Below are 22,979 nucleotides of genomic sequence, written 5' to 3'. Positions count from 1 at the left end.
TTCAGACAGCACTTGATATCAAACACACATACACGTCAACACAGGCAATATAATGCCAAAGCTATCTCCCGCTCCATAGGTGGTATCTGCTGGAGCAGGAGATCATAATTGAAATGAAAACACAGAGACAAATCGAAAGGAAGATAAGCTTGAAGAAGGAACAAGTCACGCTGTTAGTGCTTTCGCTCTTACCACATGAGAGCCGTCCACATGTGTGTGCTTGTGTGTGTGTGTGTGTGTGTGTGTGTGTGTGTGTGTGTAGATGGTGTGTATATGAGGACACGTGATGGAAAACATTGAGAGAAGGGTGGAAATGGAAGAACAGACTGAATGGAAGGGAGTGCTCTCATAACTGAACTCATCTAAAGCAGTGATTAAATGCACTGGAGGTGGAGGGTGTAGAGAGCTCAAATAGCTGCTCTTAAGTACTTGAAATAGTGAATGTACTGTAGTGACAGTTGCATAAAAAAACCCACACAAACCACGTCTGAAATCATGCACAATTAACATGAGCTGACTAAGTGCACTTGAGAGGTTTTTATTTGTGCTTTTATCAATGGAAATATGACGGGATCGATGTCAACTTCAAATCAGTTCTAAAAGGCTTTGTTTTTTTGTAGTGTTGGTGGGTCAACCCCAAGGGCGGTCCGAGCCTCATTAGACCCATCATTGTGGTAACTACCCCTTAAACCAAGGGGTTTAGCTTCATTCTTTTGGGGTTGATAAGGGACAGGACAGCTGCCCAGGCAAACTATCGCAAACTGGTGTCCAGCTCTGGAACACATCATCAAAGCCAGCAGCTGTGTGCATGCGAGTGCTCCTTTTTCTTGTATCCACGAGTGCTGCTGTACATTCACGGATGTGTGCGACTGCATCTGTGAGCGTGAGTGTGCCCAGGGAAAGGGTAATGAGGACCACTGGGGCTCGTTTAAACAAGCTGGGTTCACTAGCTGAGAAGCGAGCTTGAGCTCCCCACCCCCCTTCAACCTCCCCCTTCAAGCAAGGGAAAGCAGAGCAGCTCCAGTGCTTCCCAGTCTTATAATCTCCAGCCCACGTCGCATCATGCCTCGAAACCCATCCTGACTCCCTGCAGGCCCGACACCCTCAGCAGCCCAAAGAACGAAGCTAAATCCTGTGGGTGTGACTTGCGGAAAAGTCCCTTAGCTCCGTACTTTCTTCCCACCTCCACATCGTGACATCTGGATCCAAGTTTTCTCTACTAATGAATGTCTACAGTGTGCTGCAATATGTAGTTGCAAAAAATGTGGCTGAATAACTGTGAAGCATGAAGCTCTTTTTGTGTAATTGACGTTTTTATGACCGCCTACTGTCCCTTAAAGCCTAAACTGTTGAATGACATCAATTCATCGCCATGACCTCAATAAAGACTTTCTTCTATTTAGGTATTTTTGTCGATCTAAATGATCATTATACACAAAGACACACAACAGCACAGGTACACACACACACACACACACACACACACACACACACACACACTAGCCTCATCACCTTGCATTGATTTCCCGCTGGCCAACCAACTGCTTAGCCATCTTTGTGGTGACAGGTTGACCCGTGAGGCCTGTTAGATGCTCACACCACACACACACACACACACACACACACACAGGGAGCTATCCTGCAGCGTTTAGGGAACTCCCTGAAGCATTTATTGACCACAGAGAGAAAGTGGCTATTAATCTGACAATGGCTTAAAAGCCTGTCACCGTCTGTTTGTATGTGTGTGTGTGTGTGCTTGTATGACATCTGAGTACATGTGTGTACTTGCTTGTTACTTTTTTGCATTAACAGATGTAATGCTTGCCTTTGTTTGAACACACAGTAATATAAGTTTTTTAAATTGGTTTGCAAGCATGAATGAGCGAAATATACCTATGTAAACAACAAATTCAGACATAAATTCAGTCAGTAACGAAGAAAAACACCTCTACATGGGTTAAAAAATTAATTGTGGTGTCAAAGGTCTGCCGTTTAGCCTGTGTGACACCTTTTAAAAACGCAAGGCGAGCCTGTCTAACCTTTCATTCCAGCAAATTACTGTCATACTGTTACTTCTGCCAGTTCAACATCCCAGAGGCAAACCTACAGGCTTGACAGAATAGCAAGATAATGAGAGGACTGAGAGTGAGGGACACAGAGAGGAAGAGGAAGAGAAAGAGAGAATGAAGGACGTACAGTGAAGAGGAAATGCCTCTGCATTTGCATGCTTCTGTGCGTGCACTTATGACTCCATCCATCAATTAAAGCCTTACCTCTGAGATGCCTCACTTTTCATCTTAGCAACAAAGAAACACTTATTTGTTGAGCATTAAAAACCCATGCCGTGGGAACACTGGGGTGTCGTGAGGTCAAAGACGGCAAGAGGGAGAGTGAAGATCTGTCTTATGTCGCTGTGTTTCTCTGCCAAGAACATCAACTTAGAAGAATTTGTCTCCGGAGCCTTGTTATTGTCAACTCAATGTTAGAGGCCATTGTGCTCTGAAGTGCCCCAACAACAGAATGACGTGCACGCGCACAAACAATCGCGTGCAAGAATTCAATAAGCTCAAATAAGAATTGGCATTGTTTTTAGCATTTTTTTTTTTCAAGCATGAAAAGTGGTTTGACGCGTTGTAGTACTTGAGTGAGTGTGTCCTCCTTCCTGTGTGTGTAAGTATGCTCGCATGCTTGTTGCTGGAGTGTGCATGCCTTTGGTGTGTCCTTTGTGAATGATGGCTTTGCTAAAGTGCTTCGAAGAGAAACATTGGTTTGCTACGCCTTTGATTCATTGCTGGTGTGAGAGAAATTTGCATAGCAGGCAGACTCAGGGCAGATCCGGGCTCTCGTTAGCCGGGTGGCTAGATACTTCATCATTATCATCAGGCTTGCGCTTCGGTCCCAGCCACTCTGCCCTTGCTCATAATCTTCAAGAAGGCTTTGCAGAGGGAAAAAAAACTGTTAAAATCTTGAACAAATTATGATGCTTTGCCTCTTGGCAATGCAGTCTGGGTAAAGACACTTGCTGCCCATCTCTGCATGATACTTTTTGTGTAATGTTTGTTGGTTGATCTACGGTCACTTACATGCAGCAGGTTTCACCTGTCAGCCTGTTATTCTGTCTACACAGGTACACTACATTTCCCACTCTCTCTCTCTCTCTCTCTCTCTCTGCCACTATTTTTCTCTGTCTCACTCCCTGACAGGCTTGCTGCAGTGCTTTCGGGGACAGTGCTTGTTATAGAGGACATGCTGACGAGTGCTGATCGATACTGACTCCCAAACCGCAGCATTCGTCTGGGAGAGTGTGTGTGTGTGTGTGTATGTGTGTGTGTGTGTGTGTGTGTGTGTGTGTGTGTGTGTGTGTGTGTGTGTGTGTGTGTGTGTGTGTGTGTGTGTGTGTGTGTGTACATGCACATTGTTTGTATGGGCAGCTGTGATGCATATCTGTTGCTGTATGAGCAAGATGTTTGGCACTCAAGATAGACACATGCGGGTGCTGCTGTCTTTCATTGCATTGTGCCCTTGAGGGTGTCATTTCTCATTGCAAGGGTATGCAGGTGTTTGTGAGTGCATGTGTGTGTGTGATGGATTTAGATATCAGTTTATGGGGGATTATATGGACAGCTTCCACAGCTATTTTTCTCTATGAATATTTTACCATCACATAAACAAAACGCAATTTCAAGGCAGCTGTGCACATGGGACAAACAGAGGGGCAGAGAGGCTGTGTGGCTCCATGCCAAGTGTGTTGCCATCAACAGTAATTATAGGTCAGGATGAGGGGGGTTGACCACAGATGTAGATACTTCCATTGAGGGACTTTAACAAAATTTGCGTTCCAAAATGCCCTTCCAGTTCCACTTGACCACACCTGAATGAGAATTGGCTGCAGTGGCATAAATGTACTTGCAGCAGTGCGCGAAAGAAAAGGAAACGAGACTGAGATGGAGACTAAGAGTGTTTCTTCTTCCCTGAGTCTTAAATCCGCCATGGGTAACTGCTGGAGTGTGACAGTAGGCTTATAACAGCCACTGTGTCGATAAATCCCAAGCGCATTTATTTCCTGCAAGACCAAGGAAGCATACCTCGCTTTATGTCCCCTGCAGAACAAAAAAGCAAGGTGATTTTTTTTTTCTTCTTTTGTCTATCCACTTATTTGTCCCGTTATTTATATATTAATGGCTTCACATGCATCATAAACCTTTATAGTATTCTAAGTCAGCGCCTGGACAGGCTTTGAGCATAATATATGAATTGTTTGTTGCCTGCTTAACTTTCCTTCCTCTTTCGGAATATGTCTCTCTTTGTTGTGTATTAGATTAAACTTCTCTTCATTTGCATGCACATTGGCTCACGCATTAGGCAGAATTGTTAGTGATTAAGTTCGCTACTCCAAACATCACATTTGATATGCAGATTATTGTATCGTCCTGAAAAAAGGCAATAAAACACTAATGGGTGATGCATAATTATTTTTTTTTAAAAAGCCTAATGGGATCATTATTCAAAGTTGCTCAGACAATTAAGCATAACATGTTTATTTGAAGTGTAAAAAGAGAAAACCTCTGAATCAACACAACCTCTCTCTAATGGAACAGTCTATAATTGGAGGCAAACTGGCGACTTTGGAGACTTTTGATGTCTTTCTTTTGTTCTTTTTGTTTCTTCCTTAATATTTTCTCACAATGAATCCATCCATGCGAAACATTCTATCAAATAAAATAAAATTCAGTAAGCTATACAAAGATTTTTTTTTTTTTTTTTTTTAAAGATCATTAAGAAAAAGGAAGAAACTGATTTAACAATAATAATAATAATATTTTCTGCATGTGAGAGGTCACTAATCCCAATAATTCTAAACCTTGCAGAGACACACACACGCGTATAGCCGCATTCAAAACAACAACACACCACACACACACACACACACACACACCGCTTCCAGTCAAGGACATCGGTGAGGAGAATATAAAACCACGATTGAGCGCTCCTGAAACTGCCACACCCTGGTATCCGTTTTTACAGCTCCTTCACACACATACACACACACACACACACACACACACACACACACACACACACACAAACACCAAATATGTAGTTGACCATGGTGTCTCCCCACTGGTCCATTAGACTCCCATGCAGATGATATCGTCTCTACAGTCAGCATGCAGGGAAGGAGAGGAAGGGAGGGATGGATGGAAGGAGGGAGGGAGGGAGGAAGGGAAGGGGAGGTTTGACAGCACTGCTGGAGAATGTCTGACGGGGAGAGTTATCTCGGAAGCAAAGAGCCATGGATGAGTGGAATGGAATGACGGATGGCAAAGGTAAAGAACACACACAGGCACCCACCAATACAGCCACTCGCACACACTTATAGATACACGTGCGCACACACACACAGTTTCCCATGTGTTTTTGCTAAACTCGTGGGGCAAGATTTCCTTGTCTTGTAATGATTTCTAAATAGGGCCTCATTGCCCAGGGATATATTTAATTGCCACACACCGGCTGCTGATGCTAATGCGCACTGACAAAAAGAGAGCGAGAGGCAGAGGGAGAGAGAACGGAGCTAGCCACACTTGTTTTGAAGTTACTTTGACTTAGCAAGGGCACAAGCGACTGTCACTCAGTAGTCAGCATTACACATTTGTTTATCTACAACAGTTTGGAGGTGGGGGGGGGTCACTGTAGTCACCAGAAGCGGTGGCTGTCACATGTCACGTGCCCATACAGCTCTCAGACAGACACACACACACACACACACACACATACACACGTGTTCACCTCCATGCCAAGCTATTGTGTTCTATCTGCGCTGTGTCGCCAGACTCTCTTGCAGTAGCAATTATATTTCCCTCTCTGTTGCAAGCTTATGCGTGTTTGTTTATACTTTACACGCTTATTTGGGTGTGTGTATCCATGTATGTACGATTATCTAGTATTTCAAGGGGTGTCATCACTACCCAGTGAGACCCAGCCTCAGGAAAGAGACCACAGTTCTTTAAATTCCCTCTAAGTGTCACTTTACAAAATGGAGGTATTGTTCACTAACACACATTGGCACACACTGTAGGCTCACACACACACATACACACACACACACGCAGGGCATAAAGCCATATGTGCACGCACAGGCACATACGGTCATGCTCTGCTGTGGCATTTGTGTGGGTGTTTGTATTGAGTACAGCTGCTTGTAGAGTGAATGTGGGAGTACCCCAGTGACCGGCTCCCTACAAACAAACAGCAGAGAACAGAACATCTTGGCTGGAGGTGATTTTTAAACTTGCATGTGAAACACACATGTTTTATTGCAGCGGCTTGCATGAGTGAGAAAATATCTGAATGTGTGTCCATGTGAATGTGTACATCGGTGTGTGTGTGTGTGTGTGTGTGTGTGTGTGTGTGTGTGTGTGTGTGTGTGTGTGTGTGTGTGTGTGTGTGTGTGAGCGTAGTGAGCGAGTGTGTTCCCTCCCTGTATTAGGATAAATAGCCCTGTCTATCATGTAAGGCTGTGTCTGGCAAACAGATTCCCCTCACGTCAAGCCAGATGAACACAAATGAGTTTCCCAGAGGAGACATTTCAGGGGGAAAAGTGTCCCTGTGACACTTATTGTGAAGGACATCTTACTGGTAAAAGAGGAGGTGTGGGTGACAGCTGGGAAGTAGGCATGATCCTAACATGTATCAATCTTATATGTAAACATGTAGAGAGCGCTCAGAACTATATAAACTTACAGTCATGTGCACTGTACCTCAACGCACTGCAGCAACAGCATGAAAATTAATCTTGTCTTGATACTGTGATGTAAAAAAAAAAAATAATAAAAAATGCATTTACATAATGGCAGGCCATCTGTCATACCCCGTGCTGCTTGGGATCAATAACCTCCTTCTGTCTTTCTCGGTATGTCTCTCTTGGTGACAATACCATCAGCTCACTTCTGGAAATGGATGGAGGCAGCACCCACAGCACCTTCAGAATAGCATTAGATAACCACTGGTTGTCAACTGCTATGGCACTTTCAGTATCATTCCACCTCAGAGGTGACAGGTCCCACGCACACTAAATCACTGCACTGTACCAAGAGGTAATTATACTGCCGCTGTAAATCTTTTTGATGGCTCGGCAAGTTAGATCATCTTCGCACATGCCTGCGTGCGTACATATGGCCGTGGATGCACACATACGTTATGGTGCGTGCTCACACAGAAGCATGTATACAACGTTAAGTCTTCTATGGGCTCAGGTGGCCAGCTGTTTGCCACATGGGTCACTGTATGGTAATCCAACCGCTGCATCATAACTGTACCATATGCACTTAAAATCATCAGTCTATACAGTAGCTCGCATGTTTAGAAATTATTATGAAAAGGTCTCTCTTTGTTTTACTGCATACATGTATGAGTTAACATGCTACCCTTTTTTTCAACATCATTTGGACCATTACAGCACAAAGGCAATAACCCATTCACATGGACAGTCAATTAATTCACAGTGGATGTTTCTAACAAGACTGTTGTTTATCAGTGGATAATGGATTCATAGTTGTAACAAAAAGATCAATAGATATACAGTAGTAGTAAATTAAAAGGTGGGTGGGTGAGCTCAACTAAGACAAAATGGCAACAACATAAATAAATATTAATGTATGCTTCTCCTCCAGCTTCAGATCTGCTCCATCAGTCTGACACTATTGGCCAGGAGTATAATTCATAAATAAAAATGAAACTAAAGTGTCCCAGTGTCATGTTTTATATAAGGTACACAGAGTCTTGAAGTCAGAGAATGAAATCCAGTTTTTAAAAAATATAATCTGTGGAATGTGCGCAATGCTTTCGTGAGCTAGTCTGCGTTTTGTTTGCATCTCATGCTCTACTAGAACGTGCACATGTGTACACGCACAGGCACCCTGCTAATTTCCACATTACACACAATTTCACGCTATTGTACATATTGATAGTTTGTGTGTGATGAATCAAGAAATGTGGCTTTACAATTTTTTTCTGATGAAGGAAAATGCAGATTTATTAGGCTTAAATGTTACTCGTGATGCATTTATAGTTGCTTGTTTCTTCCTGTGTTTTTTTTGTTTCGTTTTCTTCCAGTTTATCACTGTAATAGTTGAGGTTATTTTCTGTTTCTTTTTAGACAGGCCATCAAGTCATGTGGTTTTATCAGAGATATCAGAGATCAGAGATTTATAGATATATATATATATAGACCACAGTACAGTTTAATGAATATCCATTCCTTTGCTCCAACCTCTTTCAGAATCTGTGGGATTTAACTGGTTGAGGGGATAGGATGAGGGGCAAAAGTTGCTTTTGAATTAGGCCCATCACTCTGTCTGCATCTAATGAAAGTTGCATGATGTTAAGAGGCGGGCGGCAGTGAAAGCCGAGTTGATATTTTAAAGGGAGAGCGGAAGTTTGGAGCAACATGTGAGCGAGAATAGATGAAGTGAAGCGAGGGAGATGTGGTTAAGGCACCAGTGGGCCAAATTAGCTAACCTCTAGAGACCTCCTGTGCCTACCCGCCATGGGAGACTGTGTATGTGCGTGTCAGAGAGAGAGAGAAAGAGTGTGTATGTGAGTGCTTATGATGTGTGCGTGAATGAAGGGATGACAAAAAGCCTCAGAGCTACAGTATGTCTCAAAAGGCTCATGCAGCTCCAGAGTGGTCGTAGAGCAATTCGATGATAATGGAGTACAGAGATGTATTACTGCACCACACAGACACACACACACACATCCCACAGTCTATATCACTCTCTGGCCCACTGACTCCCAGTCAAGCTCCAGTGGCTCATGTGATCGATTAACTGTAGAAAATAGACGGGGCATCCCATAGTGCACCTGTGCCCATGGTCATGTGATACAATCCCTAGAGGACTGAGTTTTCATGTGTGTTCATATGTGTGTGTGTGTGTGTGTGTGTGTGTGTGTGTGTGTGTGTGTGTGTGTGTGTGTGTGTGTGTGTGTGTGTGTGTGTGTGTGTGTGTGTGTGTGTGAGTGTGTGTGTGTGTGCTTCCAGTTGCGTGACGATTTAAAACTACTCCAATGTCAAACTCCAACCATGTAAATCTGTGTGACAGGTTTGACATTCTGTGTGAATATCAGCCTCTGTGTTTTTTGTTAAGTTTATGTTTGTGTGACACTACACGCTGATTTCCAGACTCAAACCCCTGCTTTGTCATTTCGGTGACAATGACATTTTGTGTGAACAAAGCCCCGACACGCAGTATGAAGCAAAGCATTTGATTTTCGGCAACTATTTGTGGGAACTGAGCGGTTCACCTGTATGAAAAGATCCTTTTATTTCACAGCTGTGCACAGGCAAACAGCTGTGTGCTGCAGTGTAATCCCATATCCAGTATGTCAGTGGAAAACTGGACATGAAATAGGTTTTAGGCTTGGGTGGTAGGACAAATTTATTGAAATGTATTGAAAATGTTCTGGTACAGGTTACAAATAATCCACACCAGACTACAACTCAGAAAAAAGCCATATAAGAAAACAATGCTACAATGTACTTAAACACATTAGCTTAAGATTTTGAGTTTCCTTAGAATTCAGTCTAACTGCAGTGAAAGTCCGCTTCATGAAGCAGCTTCGAAGGATGAATATGGAGGGTGATGAGTTAGCCAAAAGTTGCCACGGGTATAGATCACTATGCAATTAGAGTTGCTATAAGCAAGCAAGCAAGACAAACATTTGTAATGATTCATGTAAAAGTCATGTGTAAGTCTTTTTTAAGCAAGTCCTCAATTCCCCAAATCTATAATGGAGCTGGCAAGTGCAATGTTAGTAAGACCCATACAGGCCACAATGGCCACATTTATGGGAAACACGCCAGGTGGAAATAAACCTGAATTAACCTTTAGATCATCTAGACAGATGACTTTATATTTCTGCCTCATCAGCATTTGAAGCATCAAAAGTGACACAAATAATTAACCTCCAAAAGCAGGAATTATGCACAATTAGTAGTTCCAATGGAACCAGTGATAATAAGGCTTCATTCACTGATAACCTATGCCTGGACAGCATAAAACAAGTCACCTGCACCACTCCAGTGTAGCTTTTCAAGAGACATAATATGTTTAAGTTTAAGATTTTATAAATCAGTGGTATATACTGTAGGCATTTTACAACTGTCTACACAATTAGCCTACTTATCCTGCTACTGTAGCTGTGCAATGTCTGTGTTCAAACTCGCTCCTGATTTGACTGCATTATAACAGAATCTCAGAGTATTTGTTTAGATTGATGTTTTCTATGTGAACATGGCTGCTGTGGAAGGTAAAATAAGACAATGAGTACTGATATTGATACATTAGAACATGTAGGTGTCAACCAATCATACATATACTGTATAAATATTCTCTATCTGCAAGAAAAATATATCCTCGTGAAATGTTGCCAGAGCACAATGCAGCTAAAGAAAGAGGTATATTTCTTCGAACATACACACTATATTTTTCTCTTTATTTTGATTTAATACATTTTTAATAGCATCAACAGGAAGTTGGCCCATGCAGTGCTGCTTCTGAAATATGGCCAAGGCCAGACAGTGTATTGTATACCAAGCTATACTGATCCACAGAGATCTACTGAGAAAACGGGATATAAATGACAAGGTGTGTATGTCTGTGAATGTGTGTGTGTGTGTGTAAAGGCCTTTTTTAGAGCATAAAGGGGCTCAGTGCTGAGCCCGTTCAGAGAGAGAGCCATAGCTCATGAGCACAGAATACTAATTCTGCTGCCACAGCCACCCTGAGCAGACAGTCCCTCACACTCGCATGCAGTTTTGCTTCGTTCATTTTCCAGAAAATGGGTACGTAATTACTCTTCATCATCAAAAGTGTCATTTTGTGTGTGGTGAGCATGTGAAGGTTTTCACTGTGTGTGCATGCGTTCTGTGCTGGGTAGATTTAAAGGTAAAAAAAAAACACCTGAATGTGCTGTACGCCTGCACAGTGTGAAAACAAACACCTATCTCACCCATGCTGCTAAAGACACACACAAGAAAACACAAACTTCTCTCTGCTCTAATTACCAGGAATCAGATAGTATTCCACGAGGAAAGGATGAGCTGTGTGTGTGTGTGTGTGTGTCGTGTGTGTGTGTGTGTGTGTGTGTGTGTGTGTGTGTGTGTGTGTGTGTGTGTGTGTGTGTGTGAGAGTGTGTGTGTGTGTGTGAGTGAGTGAGAGTGAGAAAGAGAAGAGAGAGAGAGAGAGAGAGAGAGAGAGAGAGAGAGAGAGAGAGAGAGAGAGAGAGAGAGAGAGAGAGAGAGAGAGAGAGAGAGAGAGAGAGAGAGAGAGAGGGAGAGTGACGGACCACTGGCTCCTGCAAGGGTGATCTGATCCCAAGAGTCCCAGCCAAATCCCAGTCCTCTCTCTAGGTTTCTTTTTCTGTCCTTATTCCTGCTCCTTCTCTTTTTGTTCCTCTCTATACCTCCCTCATTTAACACATGAAACACAATCCACACCCTCTGTCTGTGCTAATGAGAATATGCATAGTGATTGCTGTGGCATTGCTATGTGTATGTGTGTGTGTGTGTGTGTGTGTGTGTGTGTGTGTGTGTGTGTGTGTGTGTGTGTGTGTGTGTGTGTGTGTGTGTGTGTGTGTGTGTGTGTGTGTGTGTGTGTGTGTGTGTGTGTGTGTGTGTAAATGTCCAGAGCATGAAACAGGTGTCCGGCAACAAGAACTACTTGTTAGACAATTTGAAATCTGGATAACAAGCATAGACAGAACCATTAATCAAATGGAAATATTTAAAATATGCAAACTTCTGGTAAATTTATTGGAAAGGCATAGATGCTATTTTCCTATAAGTTATAGACGTAATAGTAAATAGTGTTTTATTATGTAGATTAGACACAGGATTGTATTTGATTTTTTAATGGCATTGGGTCATTTTAATAATTTGGTACATTTCAAGTTCTTTCCAGCTGATGAATGGCTCCATGGCTCCATGGCTTACTTACTGGGCAGAAACACTGCAGTGACATGCAAATGTGGTGGTCCCTGCTCAGCTGCATCTGTAAACACTGCTGGTGGACATTACAACCCTGACCTGAATGTGTCACGGCTGCACAAAACAGTCAGAGGCAATGGACACTGCTTTCAGCCACTTAGCTTCTGACTCTTTGGGCTGCATTGGTCAACATACAGAAGAATAATATAGAAGATGAATATCACTGTGCTTCACATTGTGACATCAAGTCCATTATTTTCTGTACCGGGCTGCCTCAGTGTGTTCTATCATAGACATCTAAAACTTTGAACAAAGAATGAGACAGAGGTATTGTTGCAGCATAGATTATTAATAATAAAACGAAATGAAAATGGTTAAACTGTTTACTACAACTAATGGCTTTTTAATTGCACTGATGTGATCACAATGGACACCTGCTATACATTAAAAAAAAAAACCACCATACAGCCCCTCTGACAAACACAGAGGAAATCTTCCACTTCCAGCCACAAATTAATGTGTGCAAGCCAACTAATTAAATTAAAGGACAGCTATGGTGGTTTCTGCAGCAAGATGGATGAGCTAACATATAGAGAATGGTGTAATTTTCCTTTGAATGATTGATGATTGAGAGAATGAGATTGAGAACAATTGTGTTTATTCAGTATTCTATGTAAAATTATTCTTTGCACAAATGAGACGTCTATGTAAAGATATTCCTTGCACAATGTATATGTCTATATGTCTTGGCTCATAATGTCAAATAACGTTGAGAAGCTTGTTCTAACATTAATCTGATGTCAAGAGAATTTTCTTTTTGATTACAGTAGATAAACAGTTTTTGGTGGCTGGGGCTGATCTGACAAAGTGACACAACAAGAAGCTCCATGTTTTGGCCCAGATCATAGCTCTAACCCCTTCCGCCCTTTACTTCTCAATAACCAGGGGAAAGGCAACGACCATACAGTATATCATGGTGACACATTCAGCACTATGCAAGGAGTGCTGTGGAGGACACCTTTATGTTCACACATAAGCACATATATCTGATCCTTCTTTGATCCATCCATATAGGTACTACAGATGCTTTCCTTTCTGATCTTGTGGTTATATCTTTCTGAAACAGTGGTTAGTGGGTGCTTTGATCCTCCATATCTTAATATAACAATACAAGCAACTCTTCACAGGTTGTCCATGTAATGTTGAATCAATTTCAACAAAGCTAGTGTATTCTTATATCTTTTTCTATGTATGTGCCTCTCTAGACATTTATGTTTTTTGTTTTCAGAAAGTTATTAAAAATGATTATACAATGAATGATCCAGAATTACCTTATTCTATCCTTTAAAAAGAGCTTATGACTGCTTACTATTTCTTGTGTCTGAAGGAACATGCAAGGGTTCTAAATGAGCATCTTCACAGTTTTACACTTACAAATGTGAGCTGTATGTGTGAAGCAGTGGGGATTTTTTTTCCTGGCAAAACACATACAGAATTTGGCAGGAATTCAACCACCAGCTGAATTTTGTGTCACTGGTTTGACAGAAAACAAAGGGTTTTGTTGGCGGGAGAGCGTGAAAATGCACCATGTGTATCAATAAAATAAAAATGTGACCATGGCGAGGAGAAGAAAATGACCGAAAATGATAGTGTGATACCCAGCGGTGTGTTTGTTTTGCTTCAAACACATCTTGTGTCAGTTATGATGTATGTCTGTGCTAGAGCTTTTAGGGAGTGGGTTGTTGATTGACAGGAGAACTGAGGAATCTAGGGTTTTCTTTCTTTCTATTAGACCTGACATTCAGACACACATCACCTCACAGGCCCAAAAACTGAACGTGTGTGTGTCTGTGTTTGTGTGCAGGCACGTATGTGTGTGATTTTATGTGGTTGCTATGACTTGCATCATTTCATAGCGGAGATGTCACAAAAATGCTGGATTTCACATGGTTAGGGATTCAGTCATAATTCTTTTGAATGTACACAGATGTGCTGCATGTTGCCCTGTCTCTTTGAATAGCAGGTCATGTACAAGTGTATGTTGTTTAAAATAGTATGACTACACTTAATTAAAGTAAAAGCTTTACTTATTTAAAATGAAATGTGCAATAATGAAGGTTAGGATATGAATGCTAAAATAGTTCTCAACCTAAATGATCTCCTCATGTTCTTGGGAACAATGTGTGGAATGGACTGGAGCTGGGCTACCAACATTTGGGTTATCTCTGCATACCATGGTGCTGAACAATAGATATCAGGATGACCAACACCCACTTTTGTCTCACTCTTTCCAGCAGTGTTTGACTGAGATGAAGAGGAAGAAAGGTGTAAAGCAGTCTCCCTTGGCCATGGTACATGTGCAAGTGTGTCCACCCCCAGGGGTGGATTTTCTTTCAGCATCAGGAAGAACCAGTGCAGGCACTGGTTGTTGTTTTGACTAGCAAACACCTCCACTTCCACTCTCCCAAACTGGTTCCACATTTGCTGCCCCACTTCAGGGTGCAGGTACCAACTCCACTGCCATAGGGCCGCCTCTTGACATGAGGTCGGTGCCCCTGTTTTCCAGACTCAGAATGTGAAGGACTCTCAGAGACAGGAGCTGTTCTGAGGCTTACAAAAACAGATTCTCCACCATCTTCAACAGGGCTGCAGAATGGACTCCGTTCTGCCTATTGATGTAGGCAACCGTGGCGCAGTGGTCTGTTCTCACCAACACGTCTCTCCTGAACCAGAGTTAGGAAGTGTTGGAGAACCAAGAGCACCGCCTGAAGTTTGATGAGGCTGATGTGTCAAATTTCCTGTGAAGGCCAAACACCACCCATCGGTCTTGTTGCTGCAGAGTGAGACATCACACAGCCTAAAATGGCCCTACTGTTTTCGGCATTGAGTTGTAGAAAGACATTGGCAGTGCATGCAGGGCGGTGGCTACATCATGCCGCTCTCTGTGTGGTCCTGTCCAGAAGAGAGGTTCCCACTGGCAGCGGATGTGAGACAGGGGCATGATGGGCAGGAATGAGCCTGGAGCGGCAATTCCATCCGTGAAGAAGTAAGATCAGTGAGCAAAATTTGCCCCATCTTTAGTGAGAAGGATTAGAACACAAGCAAAATCTGTCTTTTACACTGTGTGGGACACACGCAATCAGTTGGCACATCCTCACTGACTGGCTACATACATATTAATTTAGTGGGCAATTGCATGTGTTTGATTGGAGAAGAGTATCACCTATAGAGTCCAATAAAGGGCAGAGTCTGTGTGAGATAGAATTATGCACTCTCTGGTATATCAGGCCTTCTTTGGTCACACTGAACTGCCTTTACCATCATTCAATAATAGTGTCTTGAACCTTTCAGGCCACAAGGCTGTTTAAAGTTTATGTGTTTGTGTTCATGTTCATCTTCTTCTTCTTCTTCTTAGTAGTAGTTGTAATAGCAGTATTTTTTATGTGTGGGATTGGCACTTTGTTAAATTGCACATAAATTATGTCTTTTTATGCTAAATAAAAGCAGGGACACTGGAGACACCTGTACTAAGTAAGAAAGTAGGACAAAATAGAAAAAAATTTTATATGGCATTATAGAGCTTACATTGCCCCTTAATACTCAATTTATATGGAAATGAGACACTATTTGTTTAAATGTATTTTACATAGATATGTGGTTTAAATCTGTTCAGTGTCATGAGGTAATTCATTCATAGACTTGATGGACAAAGACCCCAGACCTCTCTCTAAAATAAATATATATATACAGATTACAAATATAATGTTATAGACTCTACAGAGCAAATCTTCATTAAGATGTGTACTTAAAAAAAAAAAAACCAAAAACTTTTTAGTTCTCCTCTAGCTGCAAGGATGAAGGACGAACAGGTTTCTGCACTAAATACCCTTTTACTATTGACAGATACCACTGAGACATGAAAAATATATTCCTGAGGGGTCACCTCATGCCATACAATGTATAATTTGGTCATTGTGCCTGTCATGTCCATAATAAAGATACAGTATGCTTGTGAAAAAAATCTCCTTCCTCAGCTTTAGGTGGAGAGACGAGTTGAATGTTTGCCAATACAGAAATAATAAAATGAGCTTTGTGAAGGTCAGTATAATGGACTATTGTCCATCACAAGATAAAAACTGTGCTGAATGTTGTCCTTTTTATTAAATTTGATCCCATTTTCTGATTAAAACACCTGTGAGATACCATGAAAGCTAATTATTTGCTCATTGCTTTTTGTGTAAATTAATTACACATAATTAAAATAATGATTAAATAATGTTAGAAATGCAAGAGGGGCCTTTAATTAAATAATGTCAGAAAATTAGCTTGGTGAAACCATCTTAATATTGATTTTTGACAGAAAGACAGAAGTGATGCTCAGTGTCAGACTATTAGAACAACATTTGGCACATCGGTTTTAACATACACTACATGCAGAGGGATGGTCACACTATTTTGATCAACCATTTTATTTTCTTTGTTGGCCATTTCCTGCTCATCTGAGATATCCAAGATCAATTGTAACAATGTTTTGCCTCCACAACAAGCGAAACATTGCATTTCCACTCAACGATAAAAGACTGGCATTCCTTGACTGAATAGTGTCTGTAATAGTCCTTGAAAAGTGAATGTTGTTGTTTATTTAAGGACATCAATTTGTTTGGTATGTTCAATTAAAACAAAATCAATATAAAAAATGATAGTTTTTCACAACAATGTTTGAAAATAATTTTTTCAAATTGAAAATGTAATAATGTTATTCACCAAAAATGTGGGGAAACAAAGACACTGAAATCAGAAGTGTTTGCAGAAAGTCAAGGGCTAGACAATAGATAAAGATAAGAAATGTGGGGAGACAAAGCTAAGTGATATGCAGAAAATTCCCAAGCCAAAAGCAAAAATGAGAACTTTGAGTTTCCATTTGTGTTTTAGACCATTAAGGTGCATGAGTACACCCTTGACAACCTTGACAAAAAGTTAGTAATTAAGTTTAATTCCAGAGGCACGCACATACATTTTGTGAAGGCACATCTAAAATGTAGGGGTCAAAATCTCTTAGTCAGTACCTTTATACTCTATGGTTCAGTTTCTCAGACAGAGATTAAGACTGGTCATAGACTAAAGACAAGATTCTGAGAAAATATACATTGACAACAAGTCTAGTCTTGGATTAGACTTAATCCCTGTCCAGGAAATCGACCCTATGTGGTACAGGTAAACTGGGGCGCAGAGTCAAAACATGAGAAAAGTCTTAGAGTGAAAAAAACAGAAAAACACAGAAATGAGGGGAGGAGAAAGCAAGTAGCTCAGCTTTGTTTTCAAGCATCTCTGACTCAGCGAGGGTGTTCATGTTTATCTTTTAGTTGATAGAGATAGGGACAGGAGGGAAACAGGATAGAGGCAACATTCTGGCTCTCACTCTGACAGCTCAATGTTGGGTTTACAGTAATTCTGATATTTTAGGGTAATTAGGACGTCTGGGAATTGTTTGGTAGAGAACAGTTTTCCTACACTTCTTCAGGCTGTCTTCTCATCAAAAGCTATTTGTGGTTCAGAGTGGTCTCTGTGAGTTGTGAGTGGTGAGTGATCTCTCATAGAGTGACCAGCCTCTAACCAATATGTGCCAAACATCAGCGTCTTTGAGGTGAGATGCAGAAAAGCCAAACAGAGCTTCAAGGTTTTTGGCGTAAGTTTAATATCACCCTTGTACTTGGCATCAATTTACGGAGCAGCGCTGTTCGTTTGGCTTTCGTCACAAGCACAAGTACATCAGACCAAGTCGAACTCTAAAAAACATTTGCTTTCTTCTCTCCTTCTACACCACAGTCTCTTTCACTGTGCCTTATTTTTCCCACTCTAAGTTTATTAGATGATAAATCCTGCACTGATTGAGTTCAGAGCAATAACCTTCCCGTCAGCAAGGTAAGAGTCTCCCTAGAGCTCTGAGTATGTGTGTTGGAGTGTTGTTGAAGGCAGGCTAAGTCTTGCAATAAGAATAACTGGGCTCTAATAATTAATGTTAATTTTAAAAACATGCCTATAATCATCCCAAAGGAAAATTATTATGTAATTATGTGCACTATACTCCATTTTTTCACAGTATATCTCCATGCATGTCTACATTGGTCTTATTGGCTTACATTAGAGGAACCAGTGACAGTGCTCAAATGATTAAGGAAAGCTTATGAATAAGCAGTTGTCCATTTCTGTTTGAATTAAAAACATATGTTACTATATGTTGCTTGTAGGCACACTCACTCACACACACACACACACATTCCAACACACAGATTAATGCAGATGCACACATGCATACATATTCCCATGAGTCGTGTTTGCAAAGGGATTGTCTGCTTCGTGTTGAATTCATTGATGTATGAACGACCATGTGCACGTGTATGTGCACAAGTGTCAAATCTGATCTTGTCCGAACTTTGCCAACAGATGGTTTCACACACACACACACACACACACACACACACACACACACACACACACACACACACACACACACACACACACACACACACACACACACACACACACACACACACACACACACACACACACACACACACCATATTGTGCAGCATGTAAACTGACATGCTTGGAACCACACCTCTTGGCCACATGGGGGAATCTCTAAAATATAGATCAGAAGGCTGAATTTCTGACAGGCATTTACAAATCTTTTGATGGAGGGTTTAAAGGCCCCCCTTTGAACTGCTTCATTTTTTAGTTAAAGGCCAACACGCCAAAAGACAAAATTCAAATAATAAATTCTCTGTCAAGCAGAGGCATACGACCTCCCTAAGGTGGTTTCAAAGGCCAGGATAACAAGACAAACTTTTCTTGTCTATTTGCCACTCCAAGCTTGGTATACAAATAAACTAAATGTGAGATGACAAGGATAAGAAACAGCAGTAGACCAACTGAATGTCAGCTGAATTTAACAGAACTGCCTGCATATGCTGGATTTGCTGGCGGGGATGATGTACAAGGTGCTATTTTTTGTGCCATTTATGTCACAGCATGAAAATTAAGTGTTGAGTTGCAGGCGTATGTAATATGCTCAGTGCAGAAATGTGTGCTCATGTGTAATGCATTAAAAATTGCAAAAGCAGCCCTGAAACATCATCACCTGAAAAGAATAATAATCTTACCTTGTCGGACATCTCTGGGTGCTATGGCGATTGCATCATTGGAATGCAGCTCAGTGACGCAGCAGTCATCGGGAACCAGCGAACCGTTGCTGAAACTGTGAGGTGTCTCTGGGAGCAACGGAATAGGTGGTGCCATGATGTTGTGATTAGGACAGATACAGCCTGTTTGGGTCATCCCGCAACCGTCGCCGTTGGAAACCTCCTGGTCTCCATGGTCACCTGTTCGTAAACACTCCTCAAACCATCGGCATAGCACGCCGCAGGTAAACTGACTGGAGTTCTCGTTGTTAATGAGTAACACCTCTACTAGTCTCAGTTCCAGCAATTCCTTGGATACCTGAGGCTCATCTGCAGCTGGATGTCTTGTTAGACATAGTTGGACAAAGTTCTTATCGAACTGCAGGAAAGAGTAAGGTCCATCTGAGTTGGATTGGCTGCCACAGAGATTAATGACTTCCTGATCCCTAGTGGCTGCCTCCTGTAAGTGTAGTGGACAGCTTTGATTGGCCAGGTGGTGGTCGAGGGAGAGGAGCATGGGGGAGTGTGTCCGGCAGATGGCTGGGTGGCGGGTAAAGCGGAGGTAGAGGGAGTACTTGGTGGGATCAGGGTTTTCCAGGGACCAGGAACAGCCAGGTACCCTGGAAGGGAAAAGCTCCCTTAGGGAGAAAGAGCCATAGAGCACCCCAGCTACCAAGCTGGAGCACTGTGAGGAGATGGGCGAGGGGGCCCCCTCTGCCCCGGTGCTGGGGACGCCATTGGCAGCCCCATAGGCAGCCTCAGCCAGGGCAGAGAGAGGAGCTAGAGCGAGGGCAGACACGGCAGCCAGGGCCCCAGCCAGAGCCAGGAGAGAGGACAGCACAGACAGACACACCCCACCAGCAGTGTTCATCCTATGACATTCGTCCTGCAGGGAGGAGAGAGAAGAGAGAAGGATGGAGGAGAGAGAGGGTTTCAACATTAGACACATCAGTGCATATCTTCACTGACAACCTGACAGAACCCGCATGTCATGGACAAATGAAGAATTTATCAATATTGCTCCACAAGTCTTGAATCACATCTGGTTGGAAATATTTCTGGACAGATATTTGCCTCGCCTCAGAATGTAATATAACCAAGTTTAGGGCAGCAGTTCTCATGAAGTTCTTCCTCACATACACACATATATGCACTGTCAAAAACACAAACACATCCCTGCTGGGCTGGATTAAAAAGGTTGATGACTTGGCTGTTGAGACATGCACTGTGGGGCCCGCTCTACCCTTTCCTGCTGATATATGCACACAAACACACAGGCAAGTGCACGCACACACAAGCAAACACACAAAAACACACACCAATGCCCGCTGCGCAGCTCCCCCAAGGCTCTGGCAAACTATTACCATCACCGACACAGTGAGGGTTCGCCGACAGCCTGATTTTGACTCACATAATACACACACACCCTGCTAAAAAAAAACGCCCCAACATATACAGCATTTACAGTGTTTTAGTGTTTCGCTTTAAACTACTTCGATGCCCACTAGATTTTTGTACATCTCAGTGAGTCTGCTCCATCACCTGAGACTTTCAAGTGGTTCTACATAAATGTAAGTTTTAGGAGGATGTGTGGGAGATGGGAAATGTTCGCACCACTGTACCATAACCTTACGGCATGATACCCAGACAACCTTCTCTGAAATTTCACTGTGCACTCTAAAATATCACTATATATAACTACTCTCTACAATTTATAATTTAATATAGCAATTCAGACAACTTTGTACTATAGTATAAGAAGCATTTGTCAAAACATGACAACTACTGCACACTACCACAAAACAAAAATGGTGATGAATGCAAAGATCTTTGTCAGAGCATAATATAAGAAATATACAGCAGCTGGGTAATTGTATGGAAGGCTATGATTTGATATGATGTGACATGATACAGAAATACACACTTGGTAGAAAATGTCAGCGGTTCATGAACATTGTTCATGCTCATATCTCATTCATTTGATTGCTTTTTCTGTTAAAATATACCACAGTGTGCATTTTCCAAGTTGAAAACTGGCTCGCATAATGTAAGAAAATACGTTTGACATATTCTGGGTATCAGTGTGGCTTGGTGGTAGCCAGTTGTTTTTTTTTACTCAGCTCTGTGCTTAAGAGCTAAAAATATCAGAAATTGAGATAATTTGCAATATCATGCCACATTTTAAATGTTAATACTTTAAAACAAGCTCACTGACAAAGATAATGCTCATTGTGCTTGTGTTTGCATGCCCATTTATTTGCATATGTTTTAGTCTAGGTTTTTATTTTTTTATTACTTTATATCTAATTTAACTTGTCAACAAAGGGCTGGAAATATGTCCCACTGTAGCTTAATAGAACAGCACCTTAGGGCTTCTCTTCTATTGTTGTGGTGTGCTAGTAATAATGTACAAATGCTCAGTTACCACTTTTTCATTCTTCTCATTCTGCTGAAATACAGTGAATATGAATGCAACATAAAATGTGATTTGTTATACAGCCAACTAACCTAATAAAACCTAGCATTAACAGTAGCTAAACTAATCCTACTGTTCTCATACTACTTTGGAGTAAGCCGCAAATGCCTGGAATTCAGTTGATGTAACCAGAATCTGGAGACAAATGTATCACCTACCAATCCACTTTTCCTTAAAATATTGCAAAACTCACTTACACCTAGCTACGTCATAGTTGTCTCAGATTGGTCTCCCTGGTAAAGTAGCATCAACCAAGGTTACTAAATGTGTGACACAACTACAAATGTCTCCATATGAACCATGTGTCTCCATATGTGTGGGCTTTTAGAGCAAGTATTCCTCTTCCCTAAGGCCCCGGTTAATGAAACACAGCAGTAGTCTGTACTTCACAGGATTTATGTAAGTCTGTTAACACTCTCCAGCTTTGGACTTATAGTCCACAAGGCCTGTGTAAGAGGCTAAGAACTGTGCTTACTTCACTGTGTCAAGAGGTGACCCCACAGGGGTTGGACAGTAAGAGCCACTTGGGCTTATACGAGGGAGCTGTTAATGAGAGTTAGAAACACATGAAAGGCAGACTGATGACAGCGGGTGGTGGTGGTAACACAACAGGAGAGATGGAGGAGATGTTGGAGGGAGAAGTGTATTAGTGTTATAGCAGTTACACAATTATTATGAAAATATGTGCAAAACTTGCATCATTCATGAAAAATAAACAATCTCCTTTAGGTTTTAGGCATTCTGCTGATTCTAACTAAGAGTGATGTACAATGCATAAAAATGGTTTGCTGGCATGCTCAAGGACATTTCACCTACGCACTTTCTTTTTTTATTTATTTTTTGATGGACGCAGATTGGGTTTTGCAGAGTTTTAAATCTGTTGGCCTGAGGTCATGGGAAGGTCTTTGTGACCAGCAGTTTACCCTGCGGTGCAGAATAAATTGCAGGGAAGATTTGGAAAGAGTGCTGGAATATTTTACAGAACTACAGCGCTGCTAATTTAGCAATAAGAGTGAAAATGTTGCTCAAAGCAAAATATTCACAAGAAGGCAAAATCAGGTGCTAGAAAAAAGATACACAAACATAAGATATAAGCATCTACACACTACAGAAAAAAAACTTTTATTTTCACTCATCAGACAGTGTTTACTGTGGAAGTGACAAGTAACCAATCTCTTGACCTGGAAATGTATTTTTTTTTTCTAGTTTCTGATCATTTTCCTCTTTTGTCAGTGTTTGGACAGGGGTTTCCTGTACACAGGATTGTCAACTGAGATTTTTCACTGGGAACAGGTGACATAAAGGGTTTTTTAACAGCGCCTTCTCTGCCTGAGAT

General features: G+C 41.6%; 1 protein-coding gene across 1 annotated transcript in view; it reads right to left on the bottom strand.

Annotated features, from left to right (window-relative positions):
* adgrb2 (adhesion G protein-coupled receptor B2) overlaps positions 1-20,038 on the bottom strand; it is a 150,746-nt gene extending 130,708 nt beyond the window's left edge. The window contains exon 1 of the mRNA XM_062435728.1: positions 19,150-20,038. Coding sequence (XP_062291712.1) covers positions 19,150-20,038 — 889 coding nt within the window. The remainder of the gene's footprint in view (positions 1-19,149) is intronic.
* Positions 20,039-22,979: the final 2,941 nt, after the last annotated feature.

Source organism: Scomber scombrus, chromosome 16, assembly GCF_963691925.1.
Source record: "Scomber scombrus chromosome 16, fScoSco1.1, whole genome shotgun sequence".
NCBI classification, from domain to species: domain Eukaryota; kingdom Metazoa; phylum Chordata; class Actinopteri; order Scombriformes; family Scombridae; genus Scomber; species Scomber scombrus.
The sequence above is the reverse complement of the archived record's forward strand: the minus strand, read 5'-3'. Positions and strand labels throughout refer to the sequence as shown.